Raw genomic sequence first — 17,338 nt, 5'->3', positions numbered from 1 at the left:
AAATTACTGGGCTCCCCATGGCTCAAACTGACACACAAAAATTAAACCATCACAGCCTCCTAGCCCAGCCTTATCCCCCAGCCACCCCACGTTGAGTCCAAAGTAGTGATTGCAAACCTGTGTAAACCCTAGAGGTCAAGGCTGGTGGCTTGAGCAACAAGATTGCACAGTGACAAACCACTATGCTGCTCTCTCATCTGTGACTCAACCATTCACCCCTCTACCCCTGCCTCTCCCGTCCCTCCAGCCTCTCTCATCAACAAGGAGCCAGGAAATTGGCTGCCTCCCACCACCCTGGGTTTCCAAGCTTTGGCTCAAGTTTTTGACTCAGCCTGGGGAAACATCATATCCCAGATCAAGTCTGGGTTTGGGAACAAGCGCTGATTTTCTCTGTGTCTGGAGGCCCAGACTTTGGAGTTGGAAACCCCATGACAATTTGAGTTTTGAATCTTCTTGGCAGAAAAGAAAGGTTACAGGATAGAGGACATGAGTGGGCATGGCAGGGAGAAGACTCTGAGGGAGGTAAGTGGGGGGATAAAGGAGCTGGCAGCTGGCAAGGAGAAGAGATTGGGAGCTGGAAGGGTCTAGAGCGAACAGATTGATCGTCCTAAAGTGGAATCCGGCCCATAGAAATGCTTGCTTAGGTCACCCAATATTTGCAAAACATTTGAGCCCAGTATTCAAACGCATACGTTGCATAAATTTTCCAGCATCCTTGACAAAACAGACGACATAGTGACAGTGGACCCACATCCGCACGTGACAACTGGCTGGAACCCTGTGAGCACCGCCCTCTTCAGACAGAGGTTAGGACCTTTGTCTCCACCATTCCCTCCCTCCCTCATAGCTCAGTCGGTAAAGAATCTGCGTGCAATGCAGGAGACCTGGGTTCGATTCCTGGGTTGGGAAGATCCCCTGGAAAAGGAAATGGCATTCCACTCCAGTATTCTTACCTGGAAAATCCCATGGACAGAGGAGTCTGGCGGGCTACATCCATGGGATCACAAAAGTCGGACACAACTTAGTGACTAAACCACCACCACTCCCTATTACTTCCCCCTGATACTGAGGCTGAGCGTCGTTTGACATTGAGCACTGAGCCAGCACTGTTCTTCTCATTCCCAACAGGTCTCATAGTTTATCTTACCTGCCTGGCCTCCTTGGGCACCTTTTGACCTTTTAGCTAGACTGAACCCCTCATTTAACTGAAGGAACAAGCTCAGAGTGATCTGATGACAATGTCAAGTGGATCAGTGGCAGAACCAAGACCAGAATTCCAGTGCCTCTTTCTTCTGGGAATCTCTTTGGCCTGAATCTTCAATGTATGTCCCTGTGGCAGTGGCCGGAAGATCTTTCCCTGTGAGGCAGTCAGCGGGACACTGAGACCTAGACAGCCATCAAACTCCCTTCCTCCCAGTGGCCATGGGACCCAAGATTGAAAAGGAGAAGGACCTGACTGCTTGTACAGGGTGAGGGTGGGCTGGCGGGCAGTCACGTGATCTAGACATGCATGCCCAAGTGGCAGGAAGTTGTCCAAAATCAGAGCTAACTTGGGAGAGGTGCAGAACTCAGGGTGCCTGGAAGGGAGCCAGAGGTGTTGTGGGGCTCAGGCCAGGAGGGGAACAAATGTCCTTACTGTGGCCACCCAGACCCTTCCTCCAGAACTGGCCACTTCTGCCTTTGGAAAGTGTTTCACAACGTGCCTGTGTGTGAGGACAGCTGAGGATGGGCAAGAGGGCGTGGACCCGCACGATCACCACTGCTGAGAGAGGAAGCACAGGCTTGCCATGCCCGTGAGGGGCTGCCCGGCACGCCAGCCACTCGCACAGAGATTGCCCGAGTCTGCGGTCTTCATGCCAGGTGAGTGGCCCCCTCCAGGGACAGAGCCTGAGTGGGGGTGTGATGGGGAGAGTCAGGGCAGGCAAGGGAAGTCCCTGCTGCTCCATGGGAGTGTGGATCTCAACCGCAATTCCAGACACCAGGCTGGGGCTGGGCCCTTCACACCTCCAAGGGCAGAGCCTGGTCTCTGTGAACCCGGAGCCCTTGCAGCTTCCCTGGCTCCTGCAGGTGGCAGGGATGCGGCCCCAGGGCATGCGGTGGTGTGTTTTGCCTCCTCGGAACCCATGTCCCTCTCCACATCCTCCGTGGAGAGAGAACTAGATCTGGGAATCTCTGCCCTCCCATGGAAGGAGGGAACCCTGAAGGTTCCACTTCTTAGACATCTTCCGGAGTGTCCGGTTCATGGGTGGAGGTGATGGACCTAAGATGGGAGTGAAGGGTTCTGATTCGGTGGGGCCTTCATTTCTCCTCTCTGCCAGGAGGAGCAGGGGGAAGAGGACAGATAGCTTTAACCCTGGGCCAGCAGAAAGAGGCAGGTCACTCATGAAGGCTCGTGGGGCCCTTCGCAGGTGACATGGGCCCCCCAAAGCAGGGAGGGACCAGATATGGCTCCATCTCCAGCCCACCCAGTCCAGGGCCACAGCAAGCGCCTCCCGGAGGGACCTACCTAAGTGAGAAGATCCCCATTCCGGATACAGAATCGGTGAGAACGCTGGAGACTTCCTGGGGTCTTTCAGGATGCACCGGATCGTGCGGGATCTCAGCAGCCTGGGGAGGGAGGTCTCCTGAAGACCAGGGCCAGTCCCTCCCGGCTCTGAGCTGCACTGACGGACAATGGGAACTGGCGCCCTCCTGCTTCTGTCCCCCGGTGCTTAGCTGGGGTGCTTAGTATTTGTCTAAAAATTCCAAGTGGCTTTTTAAATGAATCTCAGCTCTCCTAGGAAGGGGAAAGGAGCCAGGATGAGTTTGGGTTGCAGCCTCAAGGATTTGTTGTAATATTTAAGGAAAGGAAGCAGATAAGGGCATGGGAAAGGTGACGCCGGCAGGCTGGCTTCTGGGAGAGGGTGTGTGTTAGTTGCTCAGTCATGTCAGACTCTCAGCGACGCCATGGACTGTAGCCCACCAGGCTCCTCTGTCCATGGGATTCTCCAGGCAATGGAATGGATAGCCATTCCCTTCTCCAGGGGATCTTCCTAACCCAGGCATCGAACCCAGGTCTCCTGCACTGCAGACAGATTCTTTCCACGTCATCCTGCGTTTCCAGAATCTTCAGAGAGACTCAGGCTCCCCGGAATGGGGATGGGGAGACCCTCGGCTTAGTGGACTCGAGAGAGGAGGCCCTTGTGGTCTGAGAAGGGGCTGTGGAGGGAGGAGTTGGACCAGGGAGGTCTGACCCAGGAAAGCTTCCCTTTGGGCTCTGAGGATCTGCTGAGTCAGGGCCTGCAAGAGGCTGGCCAATCAGGTGTAGACTGCAGAACTGACCCATCCAGACAGCTGATCTGCCATGACTCAGCAAATCCTAAGTCCTTCCCACCCATGTGCTCCACTAACCCTCCAGGTGATAGCTCCAGGAATGGGGAATCGAGGGCAGGGCTGGCCAGCCTGGGCCTCTGAGCCTGGGGAGGTATCAACTGGGTGCTGGCCAAGGCCAGCTGTGCCCACCCAAGTCCCCTCATTCCACTCCCCTCCACAGGGTGCATTCAGCCTGCGGAAGCTATGGGCCTTCACGGGGCCTGGATTCCTCATGAGCATCGCATTCCTGGACCCAGGAAACATCGAGTCAGATCTTCAGGCTGGGGCTGTGGCTGGATTCAAAGTGACGGAGTCGGGGCACCATGGGGAGGGCGGTGACCAGGCTAAGTGGGTGGAGACCCCCAGGTTTGCCACAACTCCCCAGATTGGCCTTCCTGGCCAGAGTTGCCAGGAACAGGTGTTAAGTTCAAATGGGCCAGAAAAGGGTCTCCAAGGCAGCCATGCCAGAATGTGGGGTGTAGGGGGCATTGTCTTCCAGCTTTGTCTCCCCCATCCTCTCCCCAGTGAAATGTCCTAGGTTAGAAGGTCCCAGCAATTTGGGGGTTATCAGAAACTAGCCCCGCTGGCTGACGGCCTCTCCCTAACTTCTTGCAGCTGCTCTGGGTGCTGCTGTGGGCCACAGTGTTGGGCTTGCTCTGCCAGCGACTGGCTGCCCGGCTGGGCGTGGTGACAGGCAAGGACTTGGGCGAGGTCTGCCATCTCTACTACCCTAAGGTGAGCTTGGTACCCCTGGACAGGAAGAATCTGTAGCCACAAAATCCCAAACAGCCATTGAAAGCTTCGATGATCAAATAAAAATATCATCTCAAGTGGAGCATTGCAAGTCCACGTGATAGATAAGGCTGAGGCTCAAACAAATAGAATGCAGAATGGGAGGGACGCTAGAGGTACCTTGCTCTTTTTACTGAAGAGGACGTTGAAACCTGGGGAAGTGACTTGCCTAAGGGAAAAATGGGGTGGGGGCGAGGCAAAATTGGAGTGGAATGACCATTGGCTGGGGTGCACACTGGGGACTTGGCTGTTGTCAGCGTCCAGGCAAACAAACAGAAATTATACCACTGGATTGGTCAAAGGCATCTAATGCAGGATGTAGTCACAAAGGTATTGACAGAGCTGAAGGAACAAGAGAAGGAGGTGTTACCCAGAGATCAGAAAGCTGCTGGACAGAAACCCAAGGACCATCATTTGCTGTCGAGCTTCTAGAAACATTGCCATCACTGCTGATTGGAGCCCAGGCTACGTGGCGCCCTTGCTGGGGCCAGCTCCAGAAGCAGGAGGGAAAAGATCTCTTCCTGTTTTTTAATTTTCCTTAAATATTTCTTACTGTTGACCTAAAACAGATATTTTAGGCCAGATATTTCTCCAGCCAAGATGAGTTTATTCAGGATCAGCAGAGAATGATAATTCAGGGTCTGTAGCCATGGGGAGCCACCTGCAAGGACTCTACACAAGGGAAGGAGAACACTTTTATGGAGGGAAAAGGGAAGTTGGGAGGCTGATAGCAAAGAGTCTATGACTTTTCAGTGCCTAAGTCCTTTCCAGCAAAGAAGAGTCTTCTTTCTCTTGGGCTCTGCTATCTTTGAAGGGCGCAGAAGCTTCCTCTTCCTATCTCCCGACTCTATTTAATTGACGTTTCTAATTTTACACGTGAAACCACCATGGCACCATGAAGCCAAATGGCAAGGCTACACTTGCAAATGTAGTTTGCAGGCTTCCAGCCCAGGCATATAGAATCAGCTACAGACAGGCGGGTGCAGGACTGAGACAAGAGACAGCCTTGCTGACGGGATTTCGTCCTCCCCTAGGTGCCCCGCATTCTCCTCTGGCTGACCATCGAGCTAGCCATCGTGGGCTCAGACATGCAGGAAGTCATTGGCACGGCTATTGCATTCAGTCTGCTCTCTGCTGGACGGTACTCCAGAGGGGCCCAAGCTCTTCAGCCCAGGGCTGGGAACAGCTGCCGCTTCCTCCCCAGGCCTTCTATTTCCCCCTGACCACTTCATCCTGCAGTCATCTCTGACTCAGTTATTGCCTAATCTGCCAGATGGGGAAACAGAGACCCAGATGTGTAAAGCGACTTGCTGCAAATTGGACAGATGTTGGTCATCTTGCAGGCTTCAGTACTGCAGCCCCAAGCTCCCTACCACGCTGGTCCCCCGCCCAGCATGGAGGTGCCATTTTAGGTCTCCAGCACCCCGGCTCCCCTCTCCCTCAGCTGTCTGGGGCCCCTTGAGTGCCTGCTCCCCGGAGGCCCCATTCCACGGTCTCCAGCCCTGAGGGTGGGAGATCCAGACTCCTCAACCGGGCTAGGCTGACCCAGGCCACTCTGCTTTCAGAATCCCACTCTGGGGTGGTGTCCTCATCACCATCGTGGACACTTTCTTCTTCCTCTTCCTCGATAACTACGGTGGGTGTGTGCCCCTCATCCCCAGCGGGACTCAGGCGAGGAGGGGGCTGGCAATGAATGTAATGGTGCTCTGGTGAACTGGGAGAAGGGCTCTGAGCAACCTCGCTCTGCACAGCCTTGAGCAACTTAGAGTAGTGTTTCTTCATCTACAACACGCAGATACTAGCACAGAGGTCACAGGGCTGTGGGGAAGATTCACTGTGGTAACACCGGTCAAGCCCGGGGCACAGTGCCAGGAACAAAGTGCTCAGGATATCAGTCATTAATAATTGCTTAAGTTACAATTTTGGTTTTGGGTGGTTTTTGTTGTTCTTCAGCCCCTTTGCTCTCACCCTAGGGTTGCGGAAGCTGGAAGCCTTTTTTGGATTTCTTATTACCATAATGGCCTTGACCTTCGGCTATGAGGTGGGAAGCCAGAGCCATAACAGGGCCCTGCACCAAAGCCACCCTACTCTGCCCCATGCAGAGCCTGATGGGACAGGGGAGAGGACCTTAGCCATGTCCTACCCCCACCCCCACCCACCCCCACCCCCCATTTCCCCCTCCATTCCCCCACACCCCCCCTCCAGTCCCTCTCTCCCAACTCCAGCGTCGGAAGTGGACTGGAGGGTAGAACCGAGGCTCAGGGGTGGAGCGGGGCCTAACGAGGCTCCTCCCCACAGTACGGGAAGATCCCCTGGAGAAGGGAAAGGCTACCCACTCCAGTATTCTGGCCTGGAGAATTCCACGGCCTACAGCCCATGGGGTCACAAAGAGCTGGACACGACTGAGCGGCTCTCACTCACCCCACAGTACGTGGTGGCACGGCCTGCCCAGGGAGCACTGCTTCAGGGCCTGTTCCTGCCCTCCTGCGCAGGCTGTGGCCAGCCCGAGCTGCTGCAGGCCGTGGGCATCGTTGGCGCCATCATCATGCCCCACAACATCTACCTGCATTCCTCCCTGGTCAAGGTGAGCAGACTGGAGGGGAGGGAGACACGCCCTCTCCCTTAGAGCCATGCTGGCCCCGCCCCTTCAACGCCTGCCTCTGAATTTAGGAGGGAAGCGAATCATTCTTTATTCAATATATAATAAGAGAGGGTCTACTGTGTGCTGGGAGCTGAGGGTCAGTGAGGGAAAAGACAGATAAGTCCTCTGGCTTCTTAGAGCATGCATTTTTAGTCGGGGAGGCAGACCATGAGCAAGTCAATAGTAAAGGAAAGAAATGGATTGTGAAAGATGCTCTGAAAGAAACAAAAAAGCCTGATGGAGGATGACTGAGGAGGGGGGCTCCCCTAGAAAAGGTAGCCAGCAAAGGCCTTTCTAAGGCGGTGACTTTTGCAACATGAAGGATGGGAAGGAAGATTAGGGGAGAAGATATTCTAAGCGGAAGGACCAGCAAGTGCAAAGGTCCTGAGACAGAAACAAAGGACTATCCCAGACTAACATGCAAGGGGGCTTTAGAGAGAACGGGGTTTAGGGGAACATAAGTAGAGTATGAGGGTAGAGAGTTCTGGGACAACTCTAAGGGACTTCGATGCTTCCGTCCTTTTACCTTCATAGTCTCGAGAGGTAGACCGGTCCCGGCGGGCGGACATCCGAGAAGCCAACATGTACTTCCTGATTGAAGCCACCATCGCCCTGTCTGTCTCTTTCCTCATCAACCTCTTTGTCATGGCTGTCTTTGGGCAAGCCTTCTACAAGCAAACCAACCAGGCTGCGGTGAGGCACACCCCATATATTCACGCCCCTCAAGCTCTGCGGGGCACTCCAAAGAGTGCAGCTAAGCCCTTTGAGTCTCTGTCTTGCACTGGTAGGGGAGGGAGTCTTGACCCTGGCCTCTGACTGGGAGCCCCTGTCCCACCCTACTGGGGAGACACAGCTGCCCCCTGTAGGCTTGTAGAGGGTCAGCCCCCACACCAGGGGCTCCAGGGCACACACATCCAGGGGAGGTTATTGGAGGGAGCTGAGTCTTGGAGGACCCAGCATTCCAGCTGCACCTGAAGAATGGGCAGGATTTGCCCAGCCAGCTGTGGGGAGAACCTTCTGGGAGGGGGTGCCTGCCTAAGCATGAGTGTGAGGTTGGGAATATGCAAGCAGTCAGTTTCTTCTCTTGAGTTTCTAGCGATAATCTTCATTACTAGCAGATAGACCATCATTCATTCATCAAATATTTATTGAGCATTTGTTTTGTATCACCCAGTGTCTTAGACCATGGGAATACGGCAGCCAATGATACAATGGCCTTGCCCTCTTGCAGATTAACTTTGGAGGCAGTGAGCAAACTGGAAAAAAAATCAACCAATCAGTTGATTGATTTCAAAGGAAGATATGAACAATGTTGTAAAGAAAATAAAGGGGGTGATGAAACATAATTGGGGGTGTGGTGTGGGAGGGGCTTCTACATTAGCCCAGGTGGCCAGGGGAGGCCTCTTGGATGAGATGGTATTTGAGTGGACTCTGAAAGAGAAGGAACCAACCAGCTCCTCCCTGGCTTTCTGGGATTTGGGAACTGGGTCTGTCTCAGTTTTGGGGTGGATCTCTGTCCAGAGGCACTAAAGGGGGCTGGTGGGGCCGGAACAGACTAGTCAGGACTCCGGGCACACAGGCACTGTTGGGTGCCTTGCTGAGTGACCTTGTGAGGTCATACCCCTCTGTGAGTCTCTGCTCCTTAGCACAAGGAGAGAGATCTAAACAGGATGGCCAACTATAGTCACACATTGTCTTCGAGACCACCCGAGTCGCAGAGCTGTGGGAAGTGGGTCCCAGGTAAGGGAGAAGGGCCTGTGGGTTTGCTTGAGTCACTGGCAGCCAATTGTGTCTCTGTGGTAATGCTAGCTCTCACCATCAAAGAGAAGCTAGAAACCAGGCTTGTTAATGCTTCTCAATTGTAAACGTTGTCAACAAATTCACATTAAAGAAAAAAAAAAAAATTGTTGGCCAAGCAAAATATGTCGGGCTGGATTCAGACTGTGGGCCACCCAGTTTTCAACCCTTGGTCAAGGCTTAGAGGTCTGATTTTCCCGTATTGAGTGTGTGCTTCACATTTCCTTCCTACTGCCCGGTGCCCACAGTTCAACATCTGTGCCAACAGCAGCCTCCACGACTATGCGACGATCTTTCCCAGGAACAACCTGACCGTGGCAGTGGACATTTACCAAGGAGTAAGCGAATGGCGGGGCTGGGCACCTGCGAGGATCCAGCGGGACCCCCTTCGCCACGCCCACTTCAGGGGCGGAGTCTGTGCCAGGAGGGGGTGGGTCCATGGTCTGACCACACCCCTTCTTCCAGGGCGTGATCCTGGGCTGCCTCTTTGGCCCTGCAGCCCTCTACATCTGGGCCGTGGGTCTCCTGGCCGCTGGGCAGAGCTCCACCATGACTGGCACCTACGCGGGACAGTTTGTGATGGAGGTGTGGCTGGGCCGGGCCGGTGTCTGAGCACAAGGCAGACCACTCAGGACTCCGACATGGGCTTCCTTGATCCTTAAGGCAACCCAGTGGGTACCATTATAAGCCCCACTACACAGATGAGAAAACTGAGATTTAGGGAGGTGAGGCCTGAGACTCACCCAGGACTAATAGCAGCCTTTTCTCCAAAACGGTTTAGGCTTCAGCAATCAGCTGTAGGGGGGAAAACCTAGTCCCCAATTTCCCCCGTCTATCCCCTCACCACCAACTATAGACAGAGCTGCCCCCATTTCAAAGATGGAAAAACAGAGGGTTCCTTCAGGTATCAGATGGGCTGAGGGAGGATGGAGGATTCCTCCCCTGGAACCCCAGTCCTGCATCCCACCACCGAGTTCCCCACTGCATGCCCCAGGGCTTCCTGAAGCTGCGGTGGTCACGCTTCGCCCGAGTCCTGCTCACTCGCTCCTGCGCCATCCTGCCCACTGTGCTCGTGGCTGTCTTCAGGGACCTGCGGGACCTGTCAGGCCTCAACGACCTGCTCAACGTTCTGCAGAGCCTGCTGGTGAGCCTACCACCTCCTCCGCCCTGTGGGGCCAAACAGGAACCACAGCAATTCCCTACCTCCCCAGACTCCCCCACCTCCCAGGCACAATTCTAAACACACTTTACCTACAAGGTTCTGGTACTCCCCATAGCTGCCCCAGGGTGTAGAAACCGCCATTTCCCCCATTTTGCAGATGGAAAAACTGATGCACGCAATTAAGTGACCAGTAGCAGAGCCTCGGGGCTGCCCTGGTGGCTCAGATGGTAAAGAATGCGCCTGCAATGTGGGAGACCTGGGTTCGATCTCTGGGTTGGGAAGATCCCTTGGAGGAGGGCATGGCAACCCACTCCAGTATTCTTGTCTGGACAATCCCCATGAACAGAGGAGCCTGGCGCCCCCTACAGGTCATGGGGTCACAAAGAGTTGGACACAACTGAGTGACTAAGCACAGTATAGCAGAGCTAGGATGCACACTCAGAGAGTCTGGGGCCAGAGCCCCCAAGCACTTTCTCCTGCTTTGGAGCCCCCACAACCTTGGGGCTTCCTTGGTGGCTCAGACAGTAAAGAATCTGTCTGCAGTGGGAGATCTGGGTTCGATCCCTGGGCTGGGAAGATCCCCTGGAGAAGGAAATGGCAATCCACTCCAGTATTCCTCCAAAATCACTGCAGATAGTGGCTGCAGCCATGAAATTAAAAGATGCTTGCTCCTTGGAAGAAAAGTTATGACCTACCTAGACAGCATACTAAAAAGCAGAGACACTGCTTTGCCAACAAAGGTCCATCTAGTCAATGCTATGGTTTTTCCAGTAGTCATGTATCGATGTGAGAGCTGGACTATAAAGAAAGCTCAGTGCTAAAGAATTGATGCTTTTGAACTGTGGTGTTGGAGAAGACTCTTGAGAGTCCCTTGGACTGCAAGGAGATCCAACCAGTTCATCCTAAAGGAAATCAGTCCTGAATATTCATTGGAAGGGCTGATGCTGAAGCTGAAGCTCCAATACTTTGGCCATCTGATGCGAAGAAATGACTCACTGGAAAAGACTCTGATGCTGGGAAAGATTGAAGGTGGGAGAAGGGGATGACAGGGGATGAGATGGTTAGGATGGCATCACCGAGTCGATGGACGTGAGTGTGAGTAAGCTCCAGGAGTTGGTGATGGACAGAGAAGCCTGGTGTGCTGCAATCCATGGGGTCACAAAGAGTCGGACACGACTGAGTGACTGAACTGAATTGATTTTTGCCTGGGAAATCCCATGGACAGAGAAGCCTGGTGGGCCATCGTTTGTGGGGTTCCAAAGAGTCAGACACAACTGAGCGACTAGCACACACAGTGGAAGCCATAGACGTGGAGAAACAGGCTCAGTGTGGTTAGGGGACTCCCAAGGTTGCACAGTGAAGCAGAGGGTGACTGGAGCCCTGGCTTGCTCCTCCCCTCCTCACTGTATTCTAACGGCAGGGTCCTTCAGCCTCTTTCTTCTGACTCTTCCTAGCTTCCCTTCGCTGTGCTGCCCATCCTCACCTTCACCAGCATGCCCGCCGTGATGCAGGAGTTTGCCAATGGCCTGTGAGTACTCCCCAACCCCAGCACTGGGCTTACGTTATCACACTTGATCCTCACAACCATCAAGAGGTAGGAATTCTCACTATTCCAGATAAGGAGTATCTGATAAGATCAGAGAGGTTAAGAAACATGCCTAGGGTCACTAGCTAGAAAGGGGAAGTATAGCTAGCCAGGACTGGAATCCTGAGCCAGGGGCTATTTCTAGAGCTTGAGCTCCTCCCCCTCACCTCAGCCTCTGCTGCTGCTGCGTCGCTTCAGTCATGTCTGACTCTGTGCGACCCCATAGACAGCAGCCCACCAGGCTCCCCCGTCCCTGGGATTCTCCAGGCAAGAGCACTGGAGTGGGCTGCCATTTCCTTCTCCAATGCATGAAAGTGAAAAGTGAAAGTGAAGTCGCTCAGTCGTATCTGACTCTTAGCAGCCCCATGGACTACAGCCTACCAGGCTCCTCCGTCCATGGGATTTTCCAGGCAAGAGTACTGGAGTGGGTTGCCATTGCCTTCTATGACCTCAGCCTCCACTCTTGCCAAATCCTGCTGGTGTGGTGCCTGGTCAGCCCAGGGGGCAGAAAATGGCCAGGGGTCTGCACCAGACCCCACAGCCCCGGGAAGCCTGCGTTAGCTCCAGGCTGACTGTGGGCCCTGGGGGTGATGCAGCCGATCCTGAATCTCCCTCTCACTCCCAAGGGTAAGCAAAGTCATCAGTTCCTCCATCATGGTGCTGGTCTGCGCTGTCAACCTTTACTTCGTCATCAGCTACGTGCCCAGCCTTCCCCACCCTGCCTACTTCAGCCTTGTAGCTCTGCTGGCTGCAGCCTACCTGGGCCTCACCACCTACCTGGTACTGCTGGATTGGCGGGTGCCTGGGGGATGGAGGAGGCAAGGAGAGGAGACCACAGATGGAGGGCATAGCGGGGATGCACCGGGGGCTTCCTCGTGGGTCTTCTCCCCTCCTCATAGCCACCCCTCCCTCAGGTCTGGACCTGTCTCATCACCCAGGGAGCCACTCTTCTGGCCCACAGTTCCCACCAACGCTTTCTGTATGGGCTTCCTGAAGAGGATCAGGAGAATGGGAGGACCTCAGGATGAGCTCCCACCAGGACCCTGCCACGGGTGGGATGAGTGGGCACAGTGGCCTGCCAGACAAGGGTGTGTGTGTGTGTGTGTGTGTGTGTGTGTGTGTGCGCGCGCGCGCGCGAGCGCTCACACACAGCAAGACAGAGAGGGAGTTCTGGAAGCCGGACGACGTGAGTTCCATAGGGACCTGCTGTTTCCTAGCTCAGATCTCAGTGTTCTTCACTATAAAATGGGGACACCTACCTTGCAATGGTTGTAAATAAGACACTTGAATGCAGAGCTTAGCACTTCAGATTTAAAAACAAAAGAATCATAATTCCAAAAGTATTTACTGACCACTATCACAGGAGTGATCTGACAGGCCCACCCAGTCCAGGGCGGGACCCAGGCTCCAAACTGACTTAAAAATAAGAGTTTGAAAATGCTAAATAAATGCCGTTGTGCTTAGCCCCTTCAGTCGTGTCAGGCTCTTTGCGTCCCCATGAACCGCAGCCCACCAGGCTCCTCTGTCCATGGGATTCTCTAGACAAGAATACTGGAGTGGGTTGTCATGCCCTCCTCCAGGGGATCTTCCCTACTCAGGGAACCGCCATCGCCTGCATCTCCTGCATTGCAGGCGGATTCCTTACCGCTGAGCCACTGGGGAAGCCCAAATAAATGATAATTCACCGCTTAATCCAAAGAGAAGGGAAACAGAGACTGGCAAGCACGAAATCCCTGAACCATCAACAAGTATCCCCCTCCTCGAATGTCTGCCTCTCGCTCCTACTCTCACTGGAGTGGCCTCAGCCATTCGGTTCCACCCGAAACCCATTTTCCAGGCAATAGAACGAGGGCGTGGTTTCCTCCCTTCGGGCACCAGGTCACAGAGAACCCAAGAGTCCATGCCTCCGAGGCCCAATTCATTGCTATCTCCCCAGGGGACCAGGCGGCCGAGACTCCCACGCCGCGCAGTAGACGCTCCCAGGGCGCTGTCTCCCAGCTCCCCCTAGGGGCAAGGGACGGTTCCGAGCGCCGGTACTCCCCGCCTCCAAAGAGGAGGAGGCGGTCGCTCCGGCCTCGCGCCGGGGGGCCTCGGAATCCGCCCAGGCTGGAGGGTGGGTGGTGAGCTTCGTGGGCGGGGAACCCCCTCGGCCGTAGGGAGCGGCCCGGTGCCCCTTCGCCCCTAGTAGGGACTGCACTTTACAGACGTTCCCTAAGCTGTTTCTAGGCTCCCCCAAGTCCCTCCTCCGGCCTCTTCCAGTCTCTGGGACCCCCCCCCCCCTCCACCGCCCCCAGCCCCGGTGGCGAGCCGCGGCGAGGAGGGGCCGCCAGTCTTTCCCCCTGGATTGAGCTTGGAGTGGGCGGTGTGCCTGGAAGCACCCCCGATTTCCCCGGGATGCAGCGGGGCAGGCAGTCGGGCTCCGAGCTCAGGTTGAGGCGCTTGTTTATGAGAAGAATTTCCTCTTTCTTAAAAGGGCAACAAAACAAGTGGGGCCCTCTAAGAGGACTGGGATGGGACAGGTCTGGCTCACCCTACACAACGGTGGCGAGATACCCGGACTAGAAATCTGCCCAATCCTCTTCTCCTGGCGCCCTGGAGAAGATGGGGCCCACAGGAACTGGAAGAGGGGATGAATGGGGGCCAGGTAGCCAAGAAAAGGGAGACCCTTTTCCCTACTTCCCGGAGGTGCCCCCAGCTGTACCCCTTGTCCACCTTTTTAAACAATTCTCTAGGCATTAGTTGGGCACCAGGTCTGAGCTGGACAAGGGGGAGGGAGGCACAGTCTCTAAATAAAGACTAACCTGGCTGAGTTGGGCGGTAAGTAAACCACAACAAACCGGTAACAGTGTCAGCACACCTGCAAAAAGTGAGGCAAGGTCCAGAGAAAATCAAGTACTAGACAGTATTCTGAAAACTGAATAGATGGAGGGGGAACTCTCAAGGGGGAGGTGAGCATGCTAGGAGTTGGGGTTGTGTATCAGTGTGTGCAAAAGCTAGAGACACAGCCTTGTTGGGAGTTCCCCAGAGAAACAGGCCAGCTGGTCACATGAGCAGTCAAGCTTGGAACTTAGAACTTGGGGGGAAGGAAGAGGGAGGGGACCAAAGGGCCAGCTGAGGGGTGGCCCTGGGCCTGGGTAAGAGGTTAGCCATGAGGTCAGGCCAAGGCCAGTCATTTCCCTGCCCGGACCCCTCCCTACCCAAAAGGCTGCCCCTTTCCCAGTAGCCCTGGTCCTCCCAGCCTACCCTCCCCACCCCCCACCCCTGTGTTCAGATCTAACTAGAGAATCCTCCAGCTGGGAGTGGCCTGACACCTTAACTCTCCCCAAAAGCTTCCACCTACAACTCTTATCACTACACACCCCCAGACCTCCCGACTCACTCCGCATCCACCCTGCCCTGTGGGAAGGTACACCAGGTGTGCCTCAGGGCCTCGGGGCAGGGCTTCCTGTCTTTCTCTCAGCCTGCCCACTTTGCCCGGGTGGGACCCCAGCTGTCAGAGGGGGAAGCTGAGATGCTGGCTGATGTCCCGAGTTGCCAGACCGAGCCTGGCTGAGTCCTAGTGTTTCTCGGCTCACAGTCCCCATGACTTGATTTCTCCTGGAGTGCAAACCAACGAAACATAATAAACTGCACGGCGACCCCAGCTGCTGTATCAGAGAGGGTAGGGAGACAGCAGCTGGGTGTGTGTTTCCTTTCCCGGGGAAACCCGACGAACCCGCCCCACCCTCCAGAACGCTTCCACTGGCAACTCAGTCCCCACAGACCCCTAGAGCCCGCACTGCCCAGGTGTCGGGACTCAGTCCGCATCCACCCCGCCCGGGCGGAAGGGGCACCTTGGCGAGCCCCGAAACCGGGGGATGGGGGGGTGGTGTTGGGCAGAGTAAGCGGGGTAGGGCAGGTCTCCTGGGAGGAGTCAGCAACCTCGAAGTCTTGGGAGGGGACGATAGGGGTGTGTCTAAGGGGCCGGAGGTAAAGGGAATAGCTACTGGTCGGGCTATGGGGGCGCGGTCCAGCCCGCCCTATCCCCGCTCCTCTGACCGTCGAAGGGACAGCCGGCCAGGCTCCAGCCTCCGGGGGCGGGGGGCGGGAGGGGAAGGAAGGCGAGCCGCTCAGACTAGAGACGAGGCCAGGGGTTCGTTCAGCCCTCCGCCGCCCATTTCCTTTTGCGGTCAGCACCGGCTGGGCATCCGGAGATAAAGTCGAGGCGCCGCCCCGGGGCCGGACCGTAGGGGAGGGGGCTCCGCCCGACGGCCGGAATCCCACCTCAGTCCCTGCCGCAGGGCGGACCGAATCGCTCACTAGTCGGGACTCAGTTTCTTTATCTGTAAAACGGGTTTTTAAAGGAGTCGTTAAATGAGATGAAGGGCGCAGTCACAGCCAGACTCAGACGTACGTGCTCACAGCACGTTGGCGATAATTGTGACTAAAAGCAGAGGCCGAGTCGTGTTGTCCAGTGGATCCACAGCCCCCGACCACCTCCCCACCCCGCCCTGGACCCCAGACCCGAAGCGGACGCGCCTTGGGGCCAGCTCTGCTCGCGGCCCGCCGCCCACGCGGGGCCTATCTCTCCCGGGCGCCCCCTCCGCCCGGCCGGGAGAAAGCGCGCCGCGCTCACACCCGGCGGCCGAACGGGACAAGACGCGCCCGCCCCGCCCCGCCCAGCGGGGGAAGGAAGTGCTGGGGCGTGTTTATCAAGCCTTGGCGTTATTAATATTTTTAAAATGTGAACACAAAACAGTAACGACAAGTAGAAGAAACTTCATAGACAAGGGAGAAAAAAAAAAAAAAGAAGAAGAAACCAAACAAACCCCGCCCGTAAACCTCACCGAGCAGCACACGGGAGTTTTGCTCGCGAAGAATCCACATGGAAACGCGGGCCCCGTGCCCGGGGCGAGTCTGCACGGACCCGAGTGGAACGGGTGTGCCAGTGGATGTCCGTGGTCCCCACGGTCCGGCATCGAGTCCCACTGTGTGGGGCCGCGGCTTGACGTCCCCTCCCCAGCAGTTACAGAGGGGCCGGCGGGTGGGAAGCAGAGGAGGGGGCCTGGGGAAAAGGAGGGTTTCATTTTTTCGAGGTCGGTGGGATTTGGCTATGCGAAGCGGTAGGAAGCGCATTCAGGCAGAAGGAACGGCACGTCTAAAGGCCCTGAGGCGTGGAGGCCCTTGGCTTCAGGCGAGAAAGCCGGGTGGCTGCAGTGGGCATGGGGAGTGGACGTGGCCGGGCGCCCGGTGAGGAGAGGTCGGCAGGGGGCACCCCGGGGCAGACAGCTGGAATTTCTGCGCCCTACAGCTCCGGGTTTAGGGAAAAGGGCCCGAGACTGCGGGTAGGTCACGGTCCGGTTAGGGACCTAATTGTGTAGCTCAGCATAGTCGTTTGGAGGTGCAGCAGAGGCTTTGCACATTCACGACTTCCCCTGCGACCACCGGAGAGAAGACCCACTTTTCAGACCAGATGGTGGTATCCCTATTTCCCAGATGAGAAGACCGAGAAGCTGCCAGTCCCCGACCTTTGGAATGTTCAGAGGTGGAGTCGCGCTGCCTCGGGGCACTCCCGGGCGCGGACGCCCCGGGCGGGCCCTGGTCCCGGGCCGCTCTGCGCGGAGAACCGTGGGCCGGGGTGTCGGCCTTGCCACGCAGCCGCAGAGGCTTGGCCTCGCTGGCGGGCTGGCTGGCGGGCGGGCGGCGGGAAAGGAGGCGGCGCCCCCGGGAGCGCGGCAGGAACCCGGCCGGGCCCGCCTCCCTACCCGCCGAGCAGCGCCGGCCCCTCAAGTGATGAAAGCCCCGGCCGAGTCCAGGTCACGCTGAAGTCGTTGCCCTTTTAAGGGGGAGCCTTGAAACGGCGCCCGGGTTCCATGTTTGCATCCGCCTCGCGGGGAGGAAACTCCATGTTGTAACAAAGTTTCCTCCGCGCCCCCTCCCTCCCCCTCCCCCTTAGAACCTGGCTCCCCTCCCCTCCGAAGCTCGCGGGGATCCCTCCCTCCCACCCCTCCCCTCCCCCCCGCGCCCCGAT

At 56.3% G+C, this 17,338-nt stretch overlaps 2 protein-coding genes across 7 annotated transcripts; one reads left to right on the top strand and one right to left on the bottom strand.

Moving 5' to 3' along the window:
* The first annotated feature begins 1,324 nt into the window (after window positions 1–1,324).
* On the top strand, window positions 1,325–12,800 carry SLC11A1 (solute carrier family 11 member 1). Of its 5 annotated transcripts, none has more exons than XM_043445871.1 (16): window positions 1,325–1,469; window positions 1,685–1,860; window positions 2,409–2,542; window positions 3,533–3,655; window positions 3,967–4,086; window positions 5,178–5,284; window positions 5,709–5,779; window positions 6,117–6,184; window positions 6,572–6,727; window positions 7,319–7,477; window positions 8,850–8,919; window positions 9,047–9,166; window positions 9,576–9,725; window positions 11,198–11,271; window positions 11,955–12,146; window positions 12,243–12,569. In XM_043445871.1, exons 2-16 carry the CDS (start codon window positions 1,788–1,790, stop codon window positions 12,354–12,356), a joined length of 1,731 nt encoding a protein of 576 aa, XP_043301806.1. In that variant the 5' UTR covers window positions 1,325–1,469; window positions 1,685–1,787; the 3' UTR covers window positions 12,357–12,569. The 5 variants fall into 5 exon arrangements, with proteins under 5 accessions (XP_043301806.1, XP_043301804.1, XP_043301808.1 ...); XM_043445869.1 differs by having other exon boundaries at window positions 1,329–1,469; window positions 8,830–8,919; window positions 12,243–12,800; XM_043445873.1 differs by having other exon boundaries at window positions 1,331–1,469; window positions 11,955–12,108; window positions 12,243–12,459.
* An 863-nt stretch (window positions 12,801–13,663) lies between these two features.
* On the bottom strand, window positions 13,664–16,967 carry LOC122426746. Of its 2 annotated transcripts, XM_043445881.1 has the most exons (3): window positions 16,769–16,967; window positions 16,155–16,372; window positions 13,664–15,650 (listed from the first exon to the last, which is right to left on the bottom strand). In XM_043445881.1, the coding sequence occupies exons 2-3, from the start codon at window positions 16,192–16,194 to the stop codon at window positions 14,785–14,787; spliced, it is 906 nt and encodes a 301-aa protein (XP_043301816.1). In that variant the 5' UTR covers window positions 16,195–16,372; window positions 16,769–16,967; the 3' UTR covers window positions 13,664–14,784. The 2 variants fall into 2 exon arrangements, with proteins under 2 accessions (XP_043301816.1, XP_043301815.1); XM_043445880.1 differs by having other exon boundaries at window positions 16,155–16,967.
* Window positions 16,968–17,338: the final 371 nt, after the last annotated feature.

The sequence above is a fragment of the Cervus canadensis genome, chromosome 24 (assembly GCF_019320065.1).
Source record: "Cervus canadensis isolate Bull #8, Minnesota chromosome 24, ASM1932006v1, whole genome shotgun sequence".
Lineage (NCBI taxonomy): Eukaryota > Metazoa > Chordata > Mammalia > Artiodactyla > Cervidae > Cervus > Cervus canadensis.
This window is presented reverse-complemented; position numbering and strand designations above follow the sequence as displayed.

What these genes read in the sequence shown, in the direction of transcription:
- SLC11A1 (XM_043445869.1), top strand. Translation starts at nt 1,788, where the DNA reads ATGCCCGTGAGGGGCTGCCCGGCACGCCAGCCACTCGCACAGAGATTG. An exon ending in TGCATTCCTCCCTGGTCAAG is followed by an intron (nt 6,728 to 7,318) that starts GTGAGCAGACTG and finishes TTACCTTCATAG; the next exon opens with TCTCGAGAGGTAGACCGGTC. An exon ending in GTGCCTGGGGGATGGAGGAG is followed by an intron (nt 12,147 to 12,242) that starts GCAAGGAGAGGA and finishes CCCCTCCCTCAG; the next exon opens with GTCTGGACCTGTCTCATCAC.
- LOC122426746 (XM_043445880.1), bottom strand. Translation starts at nt 16,443, where the DNA reads ATGCGCTTCCTACCGCTTCGCATAGCCAAATCCCACCGACCTCGAAAA. An exon ending in AAACTCCCGTGTGCTGCTCG is followed by an intron (nt 15,651 to 16,154) that starts GTGAGGTTTACG and finishes CCCGTTTTACAG; the next exon opens with ATAAAGAAACTGAGTCCCGA.